This window comes from Coffea arabica, chromosome 1e (genome assembly GCF_036785885.1).
Source record: "Coffea arabica cultivar ET-39 chromosome 1e, Coffea Arabica ET-39 HiFi, whole genome shotgun sequence".
Lineage (NCBI taxonomy): Eukaryota > Viridiplantae > Streptophyta > Magnoliopsida > Gentianales > Rubiaceae > Coffea > Coffea arabica.
In genome coordinates this window covers 4,302,775-4,328,819 of record NC_092311.1, presented here as the reverse complement: position 1 = coordinate 4,328,819, position 26,045 = coordinate 4,302,775, and the positions used below count along the sequence as shown (strand labels likewise).

General features: G+C 37.1%; 1 protein-coding gene and 1 pseudogene across 2 annotated transcripts; one reads left to right on the top strand and one right to left on the bottom strand.

The window, feature by feature from the left end:
* Positions 1-1,530: 1,530 nt before the first annotated feature.
* On the bottom strand, positions 1,531-11,767 carry LOC140008230 (uncharacterized). Of its 2 annotated transcripts, none has more exons than XM_072051884.1 (7): positions 11,540-11,767; positions 11,430-11,469; positions 11,249-11,331; positions 4,291-4,368; positions 4,124-4,177; positions 3,770-3,904; positions 1,531-3,630 (listed from the first exon to the last, which is right to left on the bottom strand). In XM_072051884.1, exons 4-7 carry the CDS (start codon positions 4,342-4,344, stop codon positions 1,924-1,926), a joined length of 1,950 nt encoding a protein of 649 aa, XP_071907985.1. In that variant the 5' UTR covers positions 4,345-4,368; positions 11,249-11,331; positions 11,430-11,469; positions 11,540-11,767; the 3' UTR covers positions 1,531-1,923. The 2 variants fall into 2 exon arrangements, with proteins under 2 accessions (XP_071907985.1, XP_071907980.1); XM_072051879.1 differs by having other exon boundaries at positions 1,531-3,639; positions 11,540-11,764.
* Positions 11,768-13,014: 1,247 nt separating this feature from the next.
* Positions 13,015-18,168, top strand: LOC140015608 (butanoate--CoA ligase AAE1-like; annotated as a pseudogene).
* The last annotated feature ends 7,877 nt before the right edge of the window (positions 18,169-26,045 follow it).

Below are 26,045 nucleotides of genomic sequence, written 5' to 3'. Positions count from 1 at the left end.
AATTTGATCTATTTAAAAAAAATTTAAAAAGAGATTAAAGGAGAGTGGAATTCTTAATTTACTTGAAACAATAAGAAGTTGGAAGAAGGAAAGTAATTTGAAAGGCAATATTTTAATTTGTTTAAGGAGTCAAAAAAGTTTGGAAAGGAAGAGAACAGAGGATTTGACCAAATCGATACTTAGATGGTCAAACAGAATGTATTGGAAAAGAAAAACAGGGAGAATTTTTCAGAACCAAATTACTAACTGGACAACCTAAATGGATTAGCATGAGTAATATGCTAATGATATAAAAATAAAAGTTGTCAAAATTTTATAAGTAACAATGAATAATCAAGACAAATAATAGGGGGTACAAAATTAAAAAGATTTGAGGACTTGTAGAATTATCCTAATTACAGATTAAAAAGGGAATCATGCCATTGAAGAGAATGTGAAAATAAATAAATAAAAATTATGGATTGATTGATTTAAAAAAATCAAGAAAGGCATAATCAGAGAAGACTATCTGAGAAGTTCTTAAAAGAATATCAATGACAACGAGTATCTCAAATTTTTTCTTTTTTTTTCTGTAAAATTTCAGAACAAAATTCTTTAGACCCCAGCATTTATTTTCACAGGAACAATATATTTTACTATGCTACCATGAACCTTGAAGTCAATGCCCTCGATTCCAATGGATAATAGTTTCATTAATTTGTTTGTGCTTTTTTTTTTTGCGGTAAATAGATGAAAACTTGAGTTCCTTGAATTCTTTAAAGCGCCTAATATCATCAGTTACTGGAAACTCAAAAAATAGAGAAGCATTTTATTAGAATCGGACCAAAAAATTTATTTGAAATACCATAACAACATTTATGAACAACCAACTGTTATACTGCTCATCATGTTACAGTTACACTAATATAGTGCTCATGGGAATGCATTCCTATTGAAATTTTGCTTTTTCTTTATCTTCTGTGAAATTTTATTAGTTTAGACGTTATAAGGACTAGTGTTAAAGGCGCACCCCAGTGTGTGCAATTTAGAAATAATTATTGATTTTTATGAATATATTAATATTATTTTTACAAAATAAATTTTATATAAATTCTTCATGAAAAAAAAATTACAATTTATTAGTAATTTTTTCTTTAATACAGTTATAGTTAATTTGATAGTTGCTGTATCTAAGGGAGTTATAGGAGATTATATTAGCAAATATGATTAGGTGGTTGGGGTAAAAATTAATTTTTTTAAGAGCAAAATTGGAAGTTCAAAAATGACACAAAATGTTTATCCCAACTGCCACCTCTCTCCTTTTACTGTTTTATGGATATTTGGTGTGCTCATCCTTTTTTTTTCTTTTTGGTTGGTTGTAATTTGGGTCCTACATTCAAGTGTTTTCAATAATTGAAGCATATAAAGGGAAAAATTTGAGAAACCACAACAATTCATTTACAGGTTATATAAATCAGTAAACAGGAATAGTATAAAAAAGATGAACAAAATGGCTACAAGCACAGCCATGGTATTTAGAAACATTCAGCATTGAGAATTTCATAGCAATATTCTCATTCAACACTAATGAAAAGGGAATCGACATGAGGGTTTTCTACCTTGATATTCGTCAATTTTAAATAGGTATTACAATTAGCTATGAGGTGGCCGATTTAAGATTTAGTTGATAGAGGTTGACAAGAAACTATACAAACTGTGATAGAATACAGATGTATTTTGCAACATCTAGAAATAATTGAAAGTTGAAAATTTCCATTTTTTCCCCTCTAAATGTTGGTAATAACCCATTAAGAATAGTACCAGTAAGAACCGGCAATGCATGATTTCATAAATTAGATCCAAGCTCGACACAGATTGATCCGCATCATGTGAACCTTTTTCTTGGTCATAAGCCACTGACATCTAAAAACTAACGAGCATACATTACTTTACACCGACTGAGGCCATCAGGTCTTCGTACTCTGGATCACTCTCCTGTTTCTGAATCTTTGCTCTGTTACTGCTTAAATGAGTATTAAGAGAAACAGATGTTGGCGAGAAGGGATCATACACTTGCTGTACTCCAGAAGCTCTAGAAGATAGCCCAGCAGCAGGTTGAAAGGAAATATTACTGTTAATATGTTGATTTGGAGCAACAAAACTTGGCGGCCTAGTTGCCGATGGAGGGTAGTTTTGCTGAATTTGCATTGGGCCCCCTGCTCGAGGAATTCCATCTGCATTGACGAATGGGGGATCTAAATTGAAGTTTCTTGGTTGCAGTAGAGGAGCAGCATTCGAACCTGGAAATGGTGCATGCCTAGGTGGACCCAGAAGCGCTGTTGGACTACTGGGAAAGTTAACAGACGTTTGAGCTCTAGGCTGCATCATTTGATTGCCAACATTAGGCCTAGAAAACCCTGGATTTGCAGGTGGTAGTCTCAACATGTGCATTCCTGGCTGAACAGGTGAAATCTGAGATTCCTGATATGGCTGTGCTGATTGATTTGGATGTAAAAGTATAGGTTGAGTATTTGGTCTATGAGCAACTTCAAGGGCTGGATTGTGTGGCCGGTGAGGCTGAAAAGTAAAATCATTTGAGCTGGGTTGCTGTGGTCTGGGAGCAGTCATATTTGCAGGGTTAATGGCATTAAAACTGACAGCACCAGCAGGACCAGAATTAGGAATTCCTGAAGCTGGATGTAGTAGTGTTGATGAAGATGTCACTGGTGAAAGAAGAGGGGTGGATCCTGGTACCACATTGGGAGATGAATTAGGTATCACAGCTCGTGGCATAACAGACTGCATGGGACCAGGTACTTTTGCTGCTGAAGGTAGTGGAGAAAGTGAAAGCCCCTGTTGGAAGTGGGAACTAGAGTTGAAGTATGGGACATTTGCGGGATGATTAACTGCAGCACCAGCTGACTGCAAAGCAGATTGCTGGGTAATTGGAAAGATATTTGGCGGTGCAGCTCTGGACACAGCCAAAGGATGAGAAGCCATGGAGGGGTGGCCCTGCAGACCAGTTGTTGCAGGGGTCATTGACATCATATTTCCAGCTCCAATGGATGTTGGAGTGTTCACTGGTACTATAGATGATCCAGCATAAGGTGGCTGGTAAGAAATAGATATTGAACTCCCAAACTGGGTGGGCCCAGTTGGTGCTGACTGGTTAGTAGATAATTGTGGTGATGTGACATTTGATTGAATAGGTGCAGGTTGTGAAGCTGACAAAGGTGGCGGATGTGAAATGTATGGCCTCTGCAGAACTTGTGGTTGCTGTGGCCCGGAGGTAATAAGTGAAGGATTCTGGGGAACCGGAGTAAATCCCACTGTGACAACTGGCCGAGGACCAAATATTGGCAGCATACTTGAGGGATTGAACTGTGATGGAGACAAATGGACAGGAGCCGCAGCAAAACCTGATGATGGAAAGGCATGTGTCTGAGGTGCACCCACAGGAAACCAAGGCCCTGAGTACTGCTGAAAGTGATTAGGTGAAGGTGCTGGTCCAGATCCTACACTTGGCTGAGCCACTCCACTTGCCACACCAGCAGGCACATTAGTACCAGGTGTGCCTTGACTCGGAGCACCACTATTCACATTGTCACCAGATGTTGCAGTTGATGTTACAGTAATGGAAGCAGGATTCCCCTGAAAAGTCTAACAATTACTAAGTTATTTTCGTACAAAGAATGGCATGAAGAAGTAAATTACTCTAAATGACCTTAAGAAGATATTAGCAATCATAACTGACTAATATTCTACGATGCTTAAAGTTCAGGAGACTCACCGAAACTGGGGTGACTAGCAGTTCAATAAGAGCCACCGCAGCATCAATCTTTTCATATGTGTCAGCTGATACATGAACGTGCAACTCATCATAACTACCACATGTTTCATTACCATCAGGAGTAGTAACTTCAACCTGGAGAGTGATAAGAATAATAGCAGAGAAAAACATAAAGAGAAGCCCATGCATATCATCATGCAGCCCATCGCATGTACCAGCGTAAACAAAAGAGAAATAAATACCCAAGCTGATGCTCTGGATAATTACTAAAAAAGGGGCGAGAATCATATGCATGCAGGACCTAGTGAAACAGGACAAGAAATATAGCAAGGCAACTTGGGGCAGCCACATTACCTTTTCTCCAGTAACTGCTCTTGTTCCATAAACTCGTACTTTAGCTCCAGTTTCCTGATCTCAAAGTAAACAACCAGTGAATTTTTCACACAGAATTATAATTGCATACTATAAATAATTGTGGCAGTAATATAATATTAGCACAGAGGGCATATGCCGATATAAACCTTTTCCAGTCGCTTTTGAGTGTCATTTGCTGGCCCAAAAATTAAACCAACCATATTATATGCAGCATTCTCTTTAATCTGCACATAGACAGAGCAAAAACCAATACGAGGAATGTCATCAGCAAATCCCAGAAGTGTCCAATATTAGTTCTGCATGCAAGAAATTAAAAACAACTGTGACATTAGAAAAAGTGTGGCCTCTTTCTTTCTCTAGTTTCTCAAGCAAGAGTGGGATGGAGGAGACCCAAGAGTACAGTGTGTCTCTTCTTGTATCAATAAAGATTTGAAATCCAAACCAATAGGTAGGCACATGACTACATGTGTATGATCCACAAGAATGTCCATGGTCATCCTACTGCAAAATAAGTGTAAGCTTTATTCCTATTAATTTGTGAAACGAATAGACCCAACAAAACTTCAAAGGAACTCAGTAGTCAGTGATGTACTAGTTTCAAACCATCTTCACCACTCAGCAAGGCTAGAAAGTAAACAATTTCGATATCCAACATATCCACCTTTCCATATGAATGAAATCCTTATCTCTCAGCACACATAATATTAACAAATCATCTTTCTTGGAAGTCTAACTTCTTAATGATCTCACTCTAGATCCTCCAAAAAATTAAGATGTCCGCATAGATAATGTATTTCACCTAAGAGGTAACATTCAGTGTCCTTGTTAAGGTCTTGTTAAATAAAATAATAACTCAAACAGGAATTTGACCAACGGTAAACAAAGTTCTCATTTGATTATACCTCTACCCAGTATAAGAAAAGCTTTGTCACTTAAGCCCTGCTTTGAGAACCAACCATATAACTGAAGAAAATAAGTTGAAAGACTACTGCCAGACAACATATGAACAAATAGGCAAACACCAAAAAAAATTATAGAAAATTTCTGTCGAAAATATTATCCCCCATGATTATGGGAGATATTATCGCCCATGATTATGGGATTTTATTGCTTATGATCAATCAAGTTTGAATAGATTAACTAAAATAAAAGATAGGATGTGAGTTGATTACGTAATCCCTAAAATCATGATTCTGTTACCTTAAGTTGTGGCAGAATTGTGAAAGGGTTGCCCTATAAATGTCTACCTTGTAAGCATATTCCGAGTGTGGGAAAATAAAAAAAGCAGAGTTTTGTTTATTTCCTTTTCGTTTTTAAAGTTTACATAGTATCAGAGCTCCGGCTCTGTACCAATTCCTGTCCATGAATTACTGAGCAGCCATGACTGGATCCAAGGAGTCTACTGCTCACACAAGAGAAGACTCATTCTCATCTTCAGTAATTACCCAAACTACGGATTACACTGCTTCAAATTCTCCTTCCCTGCAAATAACCGTTCATAAATTAAATGGTTCCAATTATCTGGAATGGGCTCAATCCGTAAAACTTGCTATTGATGGCAGAGGTAAACTCGGCCACATTACTGGAGAAATTCAACAACCAGCTGCTGAAGATCCCAATTTGAAGAGATGGTGGTATTCAGAGAACTCTCTAGTTATTGCTTGGTTGATAAACTCTATGGAATTAGCGATAGGAAAGCTACATTTATTTTTGCCCACAGCCAAAGATGTGTGGGACGCTGTCTGGGATATGTATTCCGATGTAAAGAATTCGTCTCAAATTTTCAATCTCAAAGACGAAATTGTGGAAATTAAGAAAAGAAGACAGAGATGTTACAACCTATTACAATCCGATGGTAACTTTATGGCAGGAATTGGATCTTTGTTATGAGGACGAATCGGACTGCCCTGCAGACAGTGTTTGATATAAGAAATGGGAGGAGAACGACAGAGTCTATGTCTTCCTGGCCGAACTAAATCAAGAACTTGATGAGGTGCGAGGTCGTATTTTGGGCAAGAAGTCTCTTCCCTCCATTCGTGAAGTATTTTTTGAGGTCAGGAGAGAAGAATCAAGGCATAAGGTGATGCTAAAGTCCAAGGTAGAGTGTGAAGTTGAGAGTTCAGCATTGGTTTCTAAGGGGACAGATTTGGACGGAGATAGAAGCCTTGGTGTGAACACTGTAAAAAGTCGTGGCACACAAAGGACACGTGCTAGGAATTACATGGGAAACCTTCGAATTTCAAGAAGAAAATGGAGGTGATAGCAAGGCGTTGCAGACTGTGAACGAGGATTCTCAAAAGCAACAAACCGACTCTGAGACACTGACCTTCACAAAGGAACAATTAAGCCAATTGTACAAACTCTTTAAGTCTCCACAATTTTCAACCACTGAGCAAAAAAGCTTCACTCCCTTCTGCTCTTTTGCTAAAAATGGTAATCATTTTATTGTTCCTCTTTCATGTAAAACATCAAATGCATCTTGTGCACGAGTTTTATGGGTTATTGATTTTGGGGCCACTGATCATATGACCAATTCGTCACAATTATTTTCAACTTACAGTCCATGTGCAGGCAATAAGAGGGTCAAGATTGCTAATGGATCATTATCCATTAGAGCTGGCATAGGTTCCGTTGTCATCTCTCCTACTCAAACACTTCATAGAGTTCTTCATGTTCCAAATTTATCTTGCAATTTGCTGTCCATAAGTAAATTAACTAGGGATCTCAAGTGTCGGATTAATTTTTTTCCCTTCTTTCTATGAGTTTCAGGAACAGACCACGGGAAGAATGATTGGATGCGCTAGAGAAAATGGGGGACTTTACTTCCTTGAAGATGGATCAAATGTGACAATACCAATCAAAAACACATGTTACAAGTCTGTGTCTATTACTAGTAATAAAGAGATTACGATATGGCACTTTAGACTAGAACATCCTAGTTTTTATTACTTGAAATATTTATTGTCAGCTTTGTTTAAGAATAAGGATTCATCTTCCTTTCAATGTGAAATCTACGAATTGGCTAAACATCATCGGTCTACATCTTCTATACAACCTTATCAACCCTCAAAACCATTTTTTCTATTACATACTGATGTTTGGGGTCCCTCTAGAATTTCAACTCAGTTTGGAAAAAAATGGTTTGTTACATTCATTGTTGATCACATGAGAGTTTGTTGGGTGTATTTATTAAGAGAGAAATCAGAGGTTGCAAGTGTGTTTCAAAATTTCTACTGCATGGTTCTGACCCAATTTCAAGAAAAAGTCAAAATTGCACAGATTGACAATGGAAAAGAATATTTCAATAAAATTTTCGGAAGTTTCTTTCTTGAAAAAGGGATTGTGCATTAAAGCTCCTGCAATGATGCTCCACAACAGAATGGGGTAATTGAAAGAAAAAATAAACATCTTTTAGAAGTGGCAAGGGCATTACTTTTTTCAAGAAATGTTCCTAAATATCTATGGGATGAAGCAATTTTAACTGCTACATATCTCATAAACAAAATGCCCTCAAGAACATTGAATTTACAAACTCCTTTGAATTTTTTCAAAACACTTTATCCCATTTCTTGATTAACATATGAAATCTCACAAAAGGTGTTTGGGTGCATAGCCTTTGTTCACAATCATGAACAGGGTCAAAGTAAGTTAGATATTCGAGCAAGAAAACGCATTTTTGTTGGATATGCACCCACGCAAAATGGGCATAAATGCTTTGATCCTATTTCACAAAAAAATGTTTGTAACCATAGATGTAACAATTTTTAAAGATAAACCCTTATTGCAGATCCTCTTCAGGCAGGGATTCGGCATATAGAAGAACTTAGAGAAGATGATGATGTTTTTTGTACTGAAAATCAAATTCCTAATCAAATTTTGTTGATAGGGGGAATTGATTTTACTAATTTTTTAGAAAAATCTACAGCACAATTTCCTCGACAAAAATCTTTTCAAGATAACAATCCTGAAAAATCAAATGACTCTTCAATTTACCTGTCAAAAGGATTTTGAAAAACTTGAAAAAATTGATCAAGGATTAAAAGAGGGTCCCTTGTCTTTAGTGCCAATAATAGAGTCAAATTCTTTTAGTGAAAGACATGGGAACGTAACTGGAAAAAACCTGAACCCTATGTCAGGAAAAATTATTGAGGAAAAGAAAAAGATCCCCCATCTCTTCACAACAAGGAATCCAAACCTAGGGTAGAATTTGATGTGTTTGAGTCCTCAGATAAAGTTTCCTCTGATTCAAAGATTGCTCATTTGGATCTTCCTATTGCACTCCAAAAGGGAGTGCGTTCTTGTACCAAACACCCCATAACTAACTATGTCTCTTATGAAAAGAGATCCCCTACTTTCTTGACATTTACTTCACAACTTTCTTCTGTGGAAATTCCAAAGAATGTACAGGAAGCATTACAAGTTCCAGAGTGGAGAAAGGCTATTGAAGAGGAGATGCATGCTCTTGAGAAGAATCAAACATGGGAAGTAACAAACCTGTCACAAGGTAAAAAAAAACAATAGGGTGTAAATGGGTCTCTACCATCAAGTATAATTTCGATGAGACATTGGAATGGTACAAAGCTCAATTCGTGGCTAAAGGGTTTACTCAAACCTACAGGATCAACTATCTTGAAACCTTTGCTCCAGTGGCAAAATTATACACTATCAGGGAGCTTCTCTCAATGGTAGTAAACCTTGATTGGCCACTACAATAACTTGATGTAAAGAATGCATTTTTAAATGGAGATCTGGAGGAAGAGGTGTACATGAATTCTCCCCCTGGATTTGAAGGGAAGTTTCAGTTTAGAATTTGCAAGCTAAAAAAATCGATATATGGTCTCAAACAATCTCCTAGGGCCTGGTTTGAATTTACTAGGTCAGTAAAGGATCATGGCTATACCCAAGTTCAGAGTAATCACACCATGTTTGTTAAACACTCCAAAGACAGGAAGATAGCAGTACTCATTGTGTACTTGGATGATATCATTTTCACAAGATATGACTTAACTGAGATGGAGCGGTTGAAGAAAAGTCTTGCTTCTAGTTTTGAAATCAAAAATTTGGGAACACTACGATATTTCTTAGGAATGGAGGTAACTCGGTCCAGAAAGGGCATGGTTGTGTCCCAAGGTAAGTATGTTTTGGATCTTTTAAGGAAACAGGGATAAGTGGATGTCGACTTGCAGACACTCCTATGGATCCGAATCACAAGTTAGTAGATCTAAAAGATGGAACACCAGTTGATACTGCTCGATACCAAAAGTTAGTGGGCAAGCTAATTTACTTGGCTCACACTCGTCCTGATATAGCCTTTTCAGTGAGTGTTGTGAGCCAGTTTATGCACTCTTTGTGTGAAGAGCACCTTGATGCAGTATATCGAATTCTGAGGTACTTAAAAAGCACTCCAGGAAAGGGATTGTTCTTTAAAAGGAGAGATCGAAGAACCATTGAAGCTTATACAGATACTGATTGGGCAGGATCAGTCATTGATAAAAGATCAACCTCGGGGTATTGTAAATTTGTATGGGGCAATTTGGTTACTTGGAGAAGTAAGAAACCAAGTGTTGTAGCTCGTACTAGTGCAGAGGTAGAGTACCGGCTATGGCTCATGGTGTGTCTCAGGTGTTACGGCTAAAGAGAGTTTTAGAGGAGCTGAAAAGACCTATTGAACTTCCAATGAGGCTCTATTGTGATAACTAGGCAGCAATTAGCATAGCTCATAATCCCATGCAACATGATAGAACCAAACATATTAAGATTGACCGCCACTTTATAAAAGAGAAACTTGAAGGAGGAATTATCTGCATGTCATTCATTCCATCAGCTCAGCAGATAGCTGACATTCTCACCAAAAGGGCTCTCTAGACCAAATTTTGAACTTCTTACAAGCAAGTTGGGCATGATAAATATATACGCACTAACTTGAGGGGGAGTGTCGAAGATATTATCTCCCATGATTATGGGATTTTATTGCTTAAGATCAATCAAGTTTGAATAGATTAACTAAAATAAAAGATAGGCTATGAGTTGATTACGTAATCCCTAAAATCATGGTTCTATTACCTTAAGTTGTGGCAGAATTGTGATAGGGTTACCCTATAAATGTCTACCTTATAAGCATATTCTGAGTGTGGGAAAATAAAAAAAGCAGAGTTCTGTTTATTTCCTTTTTTTTTTTTTACAATTTCCAATCTTGCAATCATGCAAATATGGTAAGTTTGCTGTTATCTTCACCAACTATATGCCAAAATGTAGACAAGCCATACTCTTCTTAGAAATTCTGAACTCCATAAAGGCTAGCTCTCCACATTTTTTGTTCTTTCAGCATCCACTTACCATCAATTAGACCACAAGAAGAAATCAGTAGCAGTACATGACTCGATGAGACCAAGATATCGAAGCAAAAGGACAGTTACTGTGAAATGCATCCCATCTCCGAAAGATAAACTAAGTCTGTAGCCTAATGGAATGAGATGAGCAGATTAAGCATAATTATATTAATACAGCCCCAGCCAAAATGTCCCATCCACTCACAATTAGAGGGAACGAGGGGGCAGAAGGGGAAGCATCCACCTCAAAGAATAAACATAGATAGATAGATAGATAGAAAATTAAGCTAATAAACATATAACATATTACCATAATACAAAGCCATATTTCCAGGGTCCTATTGTCCTCAAATCACCTCCAGTTTGAATTGCTTCAATTATGTTTTCATCACACAATAAGACTTTGATGTGCACTACTTTAATGCTTCAGAATCACTTTTGTGATTCAGACTTCTATTCTCTATTTCATACCACAATGCCCAATCTGACAAAATTAAATTGTGATCAACCTGGCAATAGTTATAGATGATATGGAGGCCAACTATATTCTAGCATGACAACTACTAATTTTAACTCCTTGCCTGCTACCTCAAATGTTTCCAGTGAATAATTGAAACATTCAAATATAGCCGCAATTCAGAGAAAGGCTATTTTCAATCTTTATTTCTTATTTCTCTTTTTCTTTCCCTAGAAAGCCAGATTGTGTTCTAGTTATAATGCATAAACAGGCAACAAAGTGCTAAAACCATCACATCAGTAAACTCTACTGACTTACAGGGATCGGAACTTTTGCCTCTTTCAGCACAGGTTTATAATCAGCAGGAACCTTGTAGCTCGGATTTAACTTCAGTATTTCACCTAAAAACCATCAAGAATACAGTAAATATATATATACACACACACACACATAATACAGATACAGGAAGAATTATCTAAAAGATTCATGTTGATGGTACCAGTAGCATCGCGCCTTTCAAGCTCCAATAGCTCCAATTCCTACAGAGAAATATAATGGTGTAAGTGCAACCCAAGCTACCCAGGTCAGATAGTGTACTTCAAAGTTTACCTGAGCTTCAAGCTGACGATCTGAAAATTTGTGCTCCTCAGTTTGAAATGGTGACGATAAATCTTGGTTTTCCTCAGTCTCCAACTTTCCAAGTCTCAGCTGTTGTGCTATTTGGTCCACCCGAGTCTGCCCAAAATTTGTGTCGCCACACAGGCAGCAATATCACTTAGTCAGACCGAGCATGAGAAGTGATTGCAAACCATTCGCAGAGAATAGAATGACAGTTTAGCACCACAAGGGATGCTGGTAGATTTTCAATTGCCTCCCAGCAATAATAAATTGCTTCCAAATTTGGTCTATAAATGCCTCCAACCTATTTCTAGAATTTTTTGAACTATAACCTCCCTACGATCCCCTTCAACCTTTCCTCCTGTTAACGATTCAAGAATCATTTTGAAGACCTTCTCGATTTTATCTACTTCTTCAGCCACACAAACCCAAATTTTTTTGTCAAAATGTCCAACAATTTGTTCATTTTTGTAAACGGCTTTAGCTAGAGTTGTTTTGCCTAATCCACCCATGCCAGTTATGGGAATAACTGAAATAACACTTTCAGATTCGGTCAACAACTTCTTAACTATTTCTGATTCATCCTCGTCTCTTCCTAGGACATCTCCTCGAACGATAGTAGAGTCGGTCTGTCGGCTTGTTGTGGCTCCAGAAGCAATAGTAGGGAATGCATCTTCAACTTGGTGCTTGTAGGCCAGTCCCAAACCTTCTGCATCCCGATGGATCCTTTGAAGGTTCGTGTTGATCTCCCTGATCATTGAACCCAACCTCCAACGAAAACCAATTTTATTAAAGAATGAAAAGCAGAAGAATACCTTCTTTTTCGTGAGTTGATTTCGATACTTCACCTTCCGACGAAGATTTTCACAGTTGAGCTCGTCCAGCACATTGTCAGCTTTGAAAACCTCTTCTTCCAGCTGCTTGAGCCAAATTTTCACGTCTGAGCTATGCATTTGCTCGTCGGCACCAGCCAAGAAGCCTCGAATCATTTCAGCAGATTTGTTGAGTCTCTCCAGCTCCGTTGGGAATTCACGAACCAGATTAACATGATCAGCGGCAAGGGAAACAACCGACTGCAATGCAACCTGAATAGTAGCACTAACAGCAGTATCAGCCATTTTTTCTCGCTTGGGATTGGAATTAGGATGAAAGTGTTCTGCAATGGTGATGGGGGGATGCTTTCTGCGATGAGACAAGGAAGGATATGGTTCAACTTTGGCAACTAAGGGCAGCAAGGAGGCTAAAACTTGCGGGAATGAAATTTTTCCACACAACTTTTTGCGCTTCCAAATTTTTCCACTTTTTGCAAAGCTACACTCTAAAGAGGAGACTTCCTGGAAGTTGCCAACAATTCGTAGCCACACCTTGTTGCCGACAAGTTGTCACATCTGCAGCATATAGCCAACCTTCAATTTGCAGCTGAGTCAACAAAGGCCTCATTCGGTAAATTCACACCCCACGCAAGGAAGGGTCCATTTATTTGTAGCATACTTCAACGATACTGCACAATCCATCGCCCAAGTTTCAACAGGAAAACAACCTCTCTTATCTACTTTCCTGTTGATAGTAGAAGCGCTCTTTTGGATTTTCAGATAAAAGGATAGAATCATCAATGGAGGGTACTGTCAAATGCTCAGCAAATTATGTACCTCTGACGCCCATAAGTTTCTTGGAGCGTTCGGCAATTGTATACAGAGACAGGATTTCAGTAGTGTATGGCGATTTAAAGTTCACTTGGGCAGAAACTCGTGGCAGGTGCGCCAGACTCGCTTCTGCTCTTCACTCCCTCGGAATCTCCCGTCATGATGTTGTAAGTTCCCATTTAATCCTTGAATTTTCTGGGCTTTCTTTGTTATTCACAATTTACCTGCATTTTCTTCTTGTCCAGTTCGTTTTGTTTTCTTTAATTTCTATGCTTCAATTTGTTCTGTAATTAAAAGTCCTTCAATTTGTTCTGTTGTTGGTTAATTATCACGATTGAATCTTTTTTTTTTTGGATTGTAATTTTCTTCTGATTACTTGGTTGTTGGGAGCTAGTTGGAATGTTAAAAATGATTTCTGCCTTTGTTTGGAATGATATCATCTGGGTATTTTTTGTCTCTATCAATCATTGCACGGGTTGTTGAATAGACATGCATTGACATCATTACTATAGATTGATTCCATTTCAATGAGCCCACAAGGGACCAACTGCCCCTTATATATATTTTTTTGGTGGGTCATTTTCATGCCTCAATTCAGTGACTTTGTAGTAGTCGGAGGTTTAATTATGCAATTTATTGCTGTTACCCAACTCTAAATTCTTTCAACCTTTTTCTTTTTTATTTTGTTAAAAAAAAAAAAAGAAAGGTCGCATGGATATGGTGGGGGAAGGGGAATTTGGCACCTAATGGAACCAGATTACTTGAAACCTGTAAAAGACATGCTAACCTATCAAGAAGCTTTTGAGTGTCTGGAGCATTATAGTAAAGATATCACTATGAAATTGCTAACTTATGGAATTGTGCATTTGAGGGTCAATTTTGGTTTCTCAGCAGCCATTTACGACAGAGTTTGTCGAACACTACTTTCCTAGCAAGTACGCTACAAAAATGTTGACCTTTTGTATTTGAATAGGTCTAATCTTGATATCTGAACTTCAGGTGCTTTTTCAAGTTTGAATGTAGCTTCAAGCATCTCTGGTGCTAATATCTGTGTGCTTTAACCATTGGAATGTTTTGGCAAAGTTCTTTGAATCCTGCAGTCTAGCTATGTCTTGCTGTTCAGTTATGGTACAATGATGAGGTTCCTTTCTTGATAAGTATACCAGAAATTCCATCTGCTGGTTAATGATACTTCTGATAGAGGACTTGATGAGCTGGAAGTAATACTTCTGCTGGCTGAAAATATTTCTGCTGGTTTGTGATGAGGCTAAAAGTAAACGTTTTGTTATAGAACATTGAGTGCCTAGAAGATCTTCTAAATCAAGTCTTGTCACATGCTTAAATTTGAAAGTAAGGTTGAGTTTCCTAAGATATAGGTACACTGAATTAGCTAGACCTGAGGGCTTGAGCTTTATGAAAAGCTTGAAACTTTGAATTCAACTTGTCCATGGCCTATTGAATGGACTCCTCCACATTTCTCCCTAAAATATTGTCAAGTTATACACAGAGCACACTAGAACTCGTCAAGTGTAGCTGAAAACATGAACTACCTCAGAACCTTAAAACTTTTCTTTCCTTTCTTAGATTTCCCTGTATTTCATGGATTACAAGTCAAACAGTTTGCGTGCATATGCAACAGAAGACTGTGTTCTCTTGTCTAAACCACCTGATGTGGTGTGTCTAGGGATGGCAACGGGGCGGAGTTGGAGCGGGGGACCCCTCCCCCTCCCCCACCCCTTGCCCCGTTGCCTATTAATTCCCCCCGACCCCCGCCCCATCCCCCGCCTCCCACTCGCCCCGCTTCCACCTGCGGGGTTAATAAAATTGTCGTCGCGGGGTTAATAAAATTTTATTATAGTTAAATTTTAATAAATTATCAAATACTAAAATATCAATACATCATCAAGTTATTATTCATTGTAATTTTACAATTGAAACTCATAAAAACAATCAAACAAAAGTTATTTGAATACAATCCAACATGATGAAATAAATACAACTAAAATAGTCAAGTTTTCACTTTTTGTACAAATACAATCACTAATTCATTATTGTGTTTGTGCTTTTTTTCGAGAAAAAAGTGTTATTCTATTAAGTGTAATTAGAAATTTAGTATAAATGTATTAGTAAATTTAGTATAACTAATTAATAAATTATATTAGTAGACATGTCTAATTATTCATATAACTGATAATATCAATTATATTGCATACATTAATATATATTATATAATATATCTAACTAATAATATCATTATCATAAGTTTATAACTAATTAAATTACATATTATATATATTTATTTATATATATATACTTTTTTTTTGCAGGTGGCGGGGCAGGGGATGGGGCGGGGGCGGGGGGAATTTTTTCCCCTCTCAATATACGTCATGATTCAGCAATGGTGTCGACATTGCTAAAACACTCAGGTGCAAAAGCCATTTTTGTTGATTATCAGTTACTTCATATTGCAGAAGGGGCATTAGGAATTCTACTAAAGACAAGCAGCAAGACGCCTAAATTAGTTGTGATTCCTGACCAAGCTAGCTCATCTTCCAGGGTTAGTGACATGTATTTCAATAATGACAATTTAGAGTACGAATCTTTCTTGGCATCAGGAAGACCAGACTTTGAGGTTATAAGGCCACATGATGAGTGGGATCCTATTGCTTTGAATTACACTTCAGGTACAACATCAAGCCCCAAAGGTGTTGTCTACAGTAGAAGTGGCAATTTGGATTGAGATCCATTTATCCATCCATATAATCCATAATTAAATGGATAATGGATTATCCATTTATAGTATTGGTTTTAAATGGTTGATCAAAGTAAAACCATTAAATTAAATGGATTTATATGGATTATCCACAAAAATCATATATATCCATTTACTTAAAAACCAAATAAAAGAGAGGGAAAGGAAATGACTAAAAAAGGAGCCATCCTAAAATTGCTGTTGGGGTGTGAAAAAGCCGTTCCCGTGAATGGTAACCAACCCTGAAACTGAATGTTGGGGTTTACTGCTGAACTAATTAATTATTCCTTTGTTTCTTCTTCTAAACTCCACAGTACGTGGGATTTCGATTGGCTTTGAAGAGGTCAGGACAAAGGGAACATGGCCTGCTTGGTACACCCATGCACCTGATTACTAGATGTTGAGCTCAAAAGTCATCCGTGGCTTTAGTAGTAGACATTGCAAGTGTTGTGTGAGTACGAATAAAAGCCAGTGTTGGTATTTTTGTAGATACCCTACAAACGGTCTATGCAGGACTTCTATTGTTTGGGCTAGTTTGCAATATATGGCTACTCTGTAATATGTAATATATATATACATATATATATAATAATAATAATAATAATAATTTCAGATAGTTTTTTAGTGAAATGAAGGTTCATTTTGCTTGAATTTACATCCGTGGTATTTTGTGGCTTGAATTTACAAGAAATGGTAATACAAAAAAAAAAGTAACAAAAATATTTAAATGGATTATAAATGGATAATTGGTTTTTATTTAATCCATTTAGATCCATCCATTTAGATCCATTTATTAAATGGATCTAAATGGATTGGATAAATTTCATCCACCATCCATTAAGTCAAAACCAATTATGAACCATTTATCCATATTGCCACCTCTAGTCTACAGTCACAGAGGAGCCTACCTCAATTCTCTGGCAGCTGCTCTTTTAAACGAAATGCCATCCATGCCTGTTTATTTGTGTACTGTTCTGATGTTCCATTGCAATGGCTGGTGCCTTACTTGGGCCGTTGCAGCACAGGGCGGCACAAATGTTTGTCTAAGAAATGTAACTGCAAAAGGGATTTTTGAGTGCATAGCTAAGCACCAAGTGAGCCACATGGGTGGTGCACCTACAGTATTAAATATGATAATTAATGCACCGTCTGTTGATCGGAGACTGCTTCTAGGAAAAGTGATAGTGATGACAGGCGCTGCCCCCCTCCTCCTCATGTACTTTTTAAGATGGAGGAGCTGGGATTCAATGTTACTCATTCCTATGGCTTGACCGAAACATAGGATCCTGGAACAGTTTGCACTTGGAAACCTGAGTGGAATTCACTACCACCTGATGCAAAGGCCAAGGTCAAGGCTCGTCAAGGGTTGCACCACCTTGGCATGGAAGAACTCGATATCAAAGATCCAGAAACAATGCAAAGCGTACCACCGGACACAAAAACAAGGGGTGAGGTGATGTTCAGAGGCAACACCATCATGAATGGATACTTTAAGGATAGTAAAGCAACAGCTGATGCTTTTAAAGGTGGATGGTTTCGAAGTGGGGACGTGGGGGTGAGACACCCTGATGGATACATAGAATTAAAAGATCGATCCAAAGACATTATCATCTCAGGAGGGGAGAATATTAGCTCGATTGAGGTGGAATCAGTGATTTATAGCCATCCCGCAGTTCTGGAAGCTGCAGTTGTTGGAAGACCAGATGATTATTGGGGTGAAACACCTTGTGCATTTGTCAAATTGAAGGATGATTGTAATGCAAATGCAGATGAAATTATCAAGTATTGCCGTGATCATTTGCCACATTATATGGCTCCACGAACTGTTGTTTTTGAGGAATTGCCAAAAACTTCAACAGGAAAAATACAAAAATTTGTTCTCCGCCAGAAAGCCAAAGACATGGGAAGTCTTTCAAGGACCAGCAGATTATAGCATTTCCGTCATCTGCAAACTAACAATGTAAACTTCCACCACCTGGTTCTGTTTTTAATTAAGACTGTTGTCACATCACAATTGATCCCTCACCAAGAACTTGATCCTGTTGGCTTTTTGGAGTGAAGGTGGAATATTGAGGATTTGATCCGGTACAAGGAAGTGAAAGGCATTTAATATCTTCTTAATCTATTCCAAGGCGAGATTATAATGAGTTAAATGTCAAGACTTGAGTTGTATTTGATCAACCATATAATGTGCTTTAGTTTAATATGAGATCAGCATTCCATCATAGGAGAAATGTACGACTGTATTAAGGCAAACTTGTCTAACATAGTTTTGATGCAAGCTTGGGGCATATTAAAGGATTAAATTCGTCAATCAGTCTGAATGAGCAAATCTTGTTTATTCTTTGACAACATCTACTACGAAGACTTCAACTAAAAAGTGTTAGTGTTAAAATGAAGTTGTCTCAGGTAATTTAAGATTGGAGACTTGCTGCAGCAGCTTTGCCAATGATTTGCTAGTCAGTAAATCAAGAATCGAGGAGACAATGGTCCAATCACGTCTCAAAGGACTTCAGCTTGTTTGAATTACAAATGACCTAAAACATATAGGAGATTCTTTCAGTTTTACAAGTAGTTATTGAACAAACGTGCAGCGCTCTTCACATTTTCCAGCTAGTTTAGTCGCATATCATGACCATGGTTCGCCGTCGCGGGTCGCGGTCACGTCGCGGTCTCGATTGTTCCACATCCGTCGCGGCATATCGGTTAAATATCGGGTGATACGCACATTATAGTGTATAAAATTTTTTTCAAAATCTGAAAAATTGACTAAAAATAGAAAATACCATTAAAAACACAATTATCAAATTAAATTTACTAAATACCTACATTATCATATATAGTTACTGATTATTAAATAAAATAATACTGTCATTACCATAAGGGCCTATAGCATTAGTAATAAATGATTTTAGAATCAAATGTACATTCTAATTCTATTTTATATGAGATAAATAATTATATATAAGAATAAAATTATCATATCTTACATAATACAATACAAATCTCTATACACAAAGAAAATAACGGTATTTATTTAATACAATAAAAAAAATATTTATCAAATAATATTATGAAATGCAAAGATATAAAGAAACAAGCATTTTCACTTAATTACTTGGGCCAAACTTGAACTTCAGGTGCTTCCAATTTTTCCTTCTATATTTTTCCCTGATCCGGTACAAAAGCCCCAGCTTCTCTTAGCATAATAAAGCATGATACGTTAATTGCATGTTACTTCGAAGACAAAACATGCTACAACAGCTTTTTTGCACTATCCAATTGTCCTTTTTTCAAATCTTTCCAGCTTTTCTACAAAGCAGGGACCCATAAATGAGAAAGGACAAGAGAGAAAAGACATCCCAAGGAGTAGCAACAGATGATGCAGAATCCAACTCAGCAACGCTGTCTTCCACTTCTTCAGCAGCCAAGGAGAGCATACGATCATTGCAACTAGTGTTGTTCCTCTCAGATTTGGCCGTCCCTTTCTTCATTTTTTTTCCAATTTCCCTTTCGCCCTTTTTCTCCTCCTTCACGGCCAGATTGAAGACCCCTTCGCCCGGTACAGATGACGAAGAAATTGAAGATCCCTTCAGCTCCAGATGTGATATTCAGCAGTCAACTTCATTCTTTTTTTCACTTTCCCTTTCCCTCTGTTGTCTCCTTCCCTCTCTGCCGTCACCCTCTGTTTTTCTCCTCTCCTTCCTTCATAGCCGGACGATGAAGAAATTGAAGAACCCCTTCAGCTCGCTTCTCCAAATAATCACTCTAGATACTGCTGTGACCCTCGTTCTTTCTTTTCTCTTTTCTTTCTCTCTGTTTTCTCCTTCCCTCTCTGCAAAAGGCACACAGAAATTGACGGTATGCTTCTCCCCTTATCCTCCTTTTCCCCTAAATCTTGTCTTTGTGGTTGAGAAAGAAAACAAGAAAGCATGGGTGGCCGACTCTCTGTGTTCTTGTTGCTGTTTATGATCTGACCGGTTCATATCCGAGTCGAATCCGAGAATTTGGCTGGTATCCTTCTACACCGTTCTAACTCGGTTAATATCAACTGTTTCGGAGCGATTCAAATCGGATATGGTATAATCGGCGTTTCGGGTATCGGTATCGGAACGGTAGGGACTGTTCTGGTTATGACTCGGCCGAGTTGGCGAACCATGATCATGACACAGCAGACAAATATCTGTTTTCTAAATTGATTACCAGTTTTGACAGAAGTTCATAGATATAGGAACCGCTTAACTACAGAGATTGTTCAGCGACTGGAACATATCATATATCATTGTTGAACAACTCAAAAGAAGAAGGGTACAGTAATGTCAAGTTTCATCTATTAAACAACAAAACAAGGCTAACAATTTCATTAGGTTGCGAACTCTTTTAGCTTTTGATTTGAGTGGTTTATATTTCAACTGCTGGAATGCTATTCCTCTGTTGATTGTTGCTCTCTTTTTCTGCTTGCAGTTCCAAATTCTAGTATTGCATACGTTCAATGTGGGTTGGGTTGTTCTCATTTATCTTCAATGGTATGTTCAGATATGTACCATTTTATTCTGTAGTTCAAGTTTTTGCCTCTCTATTTCATTCTGAACCTCCCGTTTCTCCAATTCTTTCTTACGCTCAATCAGCTTTTGTTTCCATGCCTCTGGCTGCATGCTCTGAAGATACCTTTTCAACTGATTAGCATGGTGTCCTGCATCTTTCGTATCTCTGATTCATGTGAACGGAAGAAAGTGAGGGAAAATCAATGCAGATATTGTCACTAGTGAAAAGGGTGAAAGCGAAATAACACTGCATCAAATCATTAACAACTAAAGATATCATTCTCTGGATGTGAGGAATGAGTACACACTTTCATTATGGAATCGACCCATCTCATCATTTCGAGTCATCAAATCGAATGAGAGTATAATAGTTTCATTGTATTTACGCTCACAAACCCTGAGGGACCTGCAGTTATCTTGTATTTCCTTGGTAAAATTGTCAATAAGCCGTGAAGTTATTTGCTTCACTTCACTTCTGCTTCAATATCAGCAATAGTCGTCAAATCTGCCTTCTCTTGAAGATATTCTCCAATTAATTCTGATGAATGATAATCATCAGCACAGGCAACCCATCTATACCACTTATCACCCGGAAGCATGGTTCAAAGTCTCTGCCGAGACCGAGACAACTCGGCTAAGTTGTCACCGGAACGAACCCTCTGATATGATATCGAAATGAGATGACTCCGAGATACTTGATTCACCGAGAACTCGTCTGAAAAGTCTCCGATACTGATAGTCTCGGCCGAATTGGTCCGAGTCAACTCACAAATTTACATTTGACAAATTTTCTTTTGTTAATTTTGTTAATTATTTTTGTTCAGCATATTTTTGAATATTATTTACAATTTTTAGAATATTAAATGATTCAAAATTTGCGTCTCACCGTGACCGATATGCCAAGACTGGCGTGGAACGGTCCAGGCCGTGACCGCGACTTTGAACCATGCTTATCACCCGTTATATGCTTCATAGTAATCCCTCCTACCAAGATTCTCTGCTTCAAAATTCTCTTCAAACGCCATTGCCTGAAGACAATCCTGTCTAGTTCTTGTTGAACTCAACTATTGCATACCCTGATAATGTTGCACAGTTCCAGAATGGTTGCACAGTCATTGGATTAAACCCTTTCATAGTCAGATCATTCTTAACCTCAGAGCCACAGCTTCCAACATCTTATCCATTTCTATTGTCATCAGGAACATTTGCAACAAATCCCATCCAAGGATATACAAATTCTGCATTTACATCTGGTGTAGCAATTGAATGCAAATTCATGGTGTAGCACCTACGATTGACCTTACGTGTACCAAAACATTGGCAAAATATAATGCATTTGCTATAGTTTCTGCTATCTAACATGATTGTTGTAAAATATATAGTATTTCAAAAATATTCTTTGTCCCAGATCGAAAAAATGAGAAGTATTATTTTCTCTGTCCCACATTGAGAAGTGAGAAGGGTTGCAGTCTTTGTCCCACATCGGAAGTGAGAAGGGTTGCACCTCACTCTGAAGTCTATAAATAGGATCCACTTCTCCCTCAGAAAATCACCCCAGCAGCTTCAGTTAATATCTTTTGATAGCTGCTCTATCCCTCTCTCTCTCTCTCTTTTATTTTTTTTTTTGTTAGTTGATATCTTCCTGATAATTCTGTTCTCATCCTTTTTATATATATATCTGCTGGTTTTAATTTGCTAGTTCTGGTCCTTCTAGTTTGCAACAAGAAGAAAGTTTGTCTTTCTTGTTCGCAATAAATAGAAGAAGGCTTGTTTAATCCTGGGGAAACATTTCAATTTCATGAAATAGTTTCTTAGGACAGTGCTACGCACGACTCAAGCAGATAGTGTTAACATTGTTGTAGCCAATTATCCAACAATCTAAGAAACTAAGGCATCTGACAATGTTAGCACCCCGCAGCCTTCATCAGCAACTGTTGCAGTGGCACTACCATTCGCCAAGCCCTTTCCAGATGTATCCAAAATTGAAATTTTCGCCAATGAAAATTTCAAAAGGTGGCAAGAACGAGTACACTCACGACTCGACATCCATGGAGTGGTCTATGCACTAACGGAGTCCCAACCTGCTTCAACCACAGATGTCAAAATACAAGAATCGTGGCAATATGCCAATAAGGTATGTAGGCATACTATTTTACAAACACTCTTAAATGAATTATTTGACGTGTATTGTAGCTATATGCAAGCCAATAAGTCCCAGTATAATAGACTAAAAAATTCCAATTACAAGCCTAATATTCCCAACTTTAAGAAAAAGAAAGGCAATTGCCATTATTGTAGAAAATCAGAACATTATGTTGCCCTGTATAGATACAATAAAGGTGACAAAGCAAATGGTAATCCTCCTAAGGTTAATTTAACCGAAGGAGATGAAATAATTGCTGCAGTCATCTCTCAAGTGAACATTGCAGCTAATGTTAAAGAATGGGTGGTAGACTCTGGGGCTACTCGGCACATATGTGCAAATCGAGAAGCGTTTTCCTCCTATACTTCAATAGGGGATGATGAAAAAAATAGTCTACCTTGCAGACTCACGAACTACTAAAGTTCTGGGTAAGGGCAAAGTACTATTGAAACTCACTTCAGGAAATACTTTGGCTCTTAATGATGTGCTGCATGTTCCAAATATTCGGGCAAATCTTGTTTCTGTGGCTTTGCTTGGAAAAGTTGGGGTGAAAGTATCATTCGAATCTGAAAAGATTGTAATGACAAGAAATAATGTGTTTGTAGGGAAAGGCTATTGTAATCAGGGACTTTTTGTACTTAATATTTCCAATGTGATAAATGAAAATGCATCTTCTTCTGCTTATATTGTTGATTCCATTTCTTTATGGCATGCTAGATTAGGACATGTTAATATTGGTTATATAAAGAAAATGCAATCATGTGGTCTAATTTCTGGTATTAATGATAATATGGACAAATGTGAAATATGTGCAGAAGCTAAAATAACAAAGAAAAGTTGTATAACTGTCCATAGAGAAACTGAGTTATTAAATTTAATTCATACTGATTTAGGTGATTTAAAACAAACAATGACTAGAGGTGGGAAAAGGTATTATGTCACCTTTATAGATGACTATTCTAGATATACCAAAGTTTATTTACTTAGAAATAAAGATGATACTTATAATGCCTTTTTATCCTATAAGTCTGAAGTAGAAAATCAACTTAATAAAAGGATAAAAAGAATTAGATCAGATAGGGGTGGAGAATATTTAACTTTAGATAACCTTTGTGAACAGGAAGACATAATACATGAAATAACTCCACCTTATTCTCCAGAATCTAATGGAGTAGCTGAAAGGAAAAATAGAACATTAAAAGAAATGATGAACTCTATGTTAATTAGTTCTCATGCTCCAGATAATTTATGGGGAGAAGCTATATTATCTGCATGTCACTTACAAAATAGAATCCCACATAAAAAGACTGGCAAAACACCTTATGAGTTATGGAAAAATTATAAACCAAATTTGAAATATTTAAAAGTTTGGGGGTGTCTTGCTAAAGTCTTGTTGCCTGAACCTAAGAAAAGGAAAATAGGTTCTAAAACTTCTGATTGTATGTTTATTGGATATGCTGAACATAGTGCTGCATATAGATTTCTTGTGTTAAGAAGTGATATACTTGATTGTAATACAATTATTGAGACAAAGAATGCTGAATTTTTTGAACATATTTTTCCACTGTCTAGTAAAATTTCTCATGCACCTGTTGAAATAAATAAGGAAATTATTCCAATTGAGGAATTAAGAAGGAGCAAAAGGCCAAGAAAAGAATTTTCATTTGGAAATGAATTCCAAACCTTTCTTGTTGATAATGATCCTTTAACATACTCCGATGCTATTTCTTCTCCTGAGTGTAAATTTTGGAAAGAAGCAATTAAATCTGAAATAGATTCTATCTTGTCAAATAAAACTTGGATTTTGGTAGACTTACCTCCTGGTGCAAAACCTATTGGTTGCAAATGGATTTTTAAAAGAAAATATAACTCTGATGGCTCTATAGAAAAGTACAAAGCTCGTTTAGTAGCAAAAGGATTTTCTCAAAAATAAAATATTGATTATTTTGATACATTTGCACCAGTAACTAGAATTGCGTCTATTCGAGTTTTATTTGCTTTAGCTTCTATCCATAAACTTGTTATTCATCAAATGGATGTCAAAACAGCCTTTTTAAATGGTGATTTAGAAAAAGAAATTTATATGTTTCAACCTGAGGGATGTATTGTATCTGGACAAGAAAATAAGGTTTGTAAACTAATTAAATCTCTTTATGGCCTAAAACAAGCTCCTAAACAGTGGCATGAGAAATTTGATCAAGTATTGATGAAAGATGGTTTCTCGTCTGTAGAAGTGGATAAATGTGTATATGTCAAAATTATAAATGATCAATATGTGATAATCAGTTTATATGTGGATGACATGCTTATATTTGGTACTAGTCTAGATATTGTAAATAGTACTAAATATTTTTTGTCTTCTAATTTTGATATGAAAGATTTGGGTGAAGCCAAAATAATATTGGGTGTTAAAATCATAAGGAAATGTGATGGTATAATGTTGTCACAAGAACATTATACAGAAAGACTTCTTAGGAAGTTTGAAAATTATGATGTGACACCTGTGAGTACTCCTTATGATGCTAACACTCAATTAAAGAAAAATAATGGTGACCCAATTGCTCAGTCTAGATATGCTCAGATTATTGGGAGTCTGATGCATCTGATGAATTTTACTAGACCTGATATAGCTTATGCTGTATGTCGACTGAGTAGATATACTCATAATCCCAACCGTGAGCATTGGTTTGCATTAGTCAGACTAATGAAATATTTGAGAGGTACCATGAATTTTGGTATCCTGTATAGTGGATTTCCCACTGTATTAGAAGGTTACAGTGATGCTAATTGGATCTCTGATTCAAATGATACGAAATCCACTAGTGGTTATGTGTTCACCCTTGGTGGTGGTGCAATAGCATGGAAATCTGCTAGACAGACAATCATTGCTAGATCAACAATGGAGTCAGAGTTTGTAGCTCTGGAACTGACAGGGACTGAGGCCGAGTGGTTGAGAAATTTCTTAGCTAATATTCCTTCAACTAAGGATTTGTTGCCTCCTGTGTCCATACATTGTGACTGTCAAGCAGCGATTGCCATAGCTAAAAATAAATCGTATAATTGTAAAAGTCGACACATGAGATTGAGACATGATGTCGTAAAGCAGCTGCTTAGAGATGGAATTATTTCCATTGATTATGTAAAGTCAGAGTTGAATTTGGCCGATCCTCTGACTAAACCCGTAGGAAGAAAATTGATTCTTCAAACTACAAAAGAAATGGGACTTCGACCAACAAGTTGTCAATAGAGACAGTAACCCAACCTATGTGATTGGTGATCCCATGAAGTAGGTTCATATGGGTAATAACAAGTCAATATTGATGGTAAAGCACTTCAATTTAAGTCTCTCTAGAGATAAGTGCTTTGAGTAATTGTGAGGATGAGTTAAAACTCTTAATGAATTCATATCCCATTA

Bases quoted from the DNA above. Each gene is read 5' to 3' on its own strand.
- LOC140008230 (XM_072051879.1), bottom strand. From the start codon at position 4,344: ATGGTTGGTTTAATTTTTGGGCCAGCAAATGACACTCAAAAGCGACTG. The intron at 4,178-4,290 runs GTTTATATCGGC...CTTTGAGATCAG, and splicing joins CTCAAAAGCGACTGGAAAAG to GAAACTGGAGCTAAAGTACG. The intron at 3,905-4,123 runs GTAATGTGGCTG...ATCACTCTCCAG, and splicing joins GAGCAGTTACTGGAGAAAAG to GTTGAAGTTACTACTCCTGA.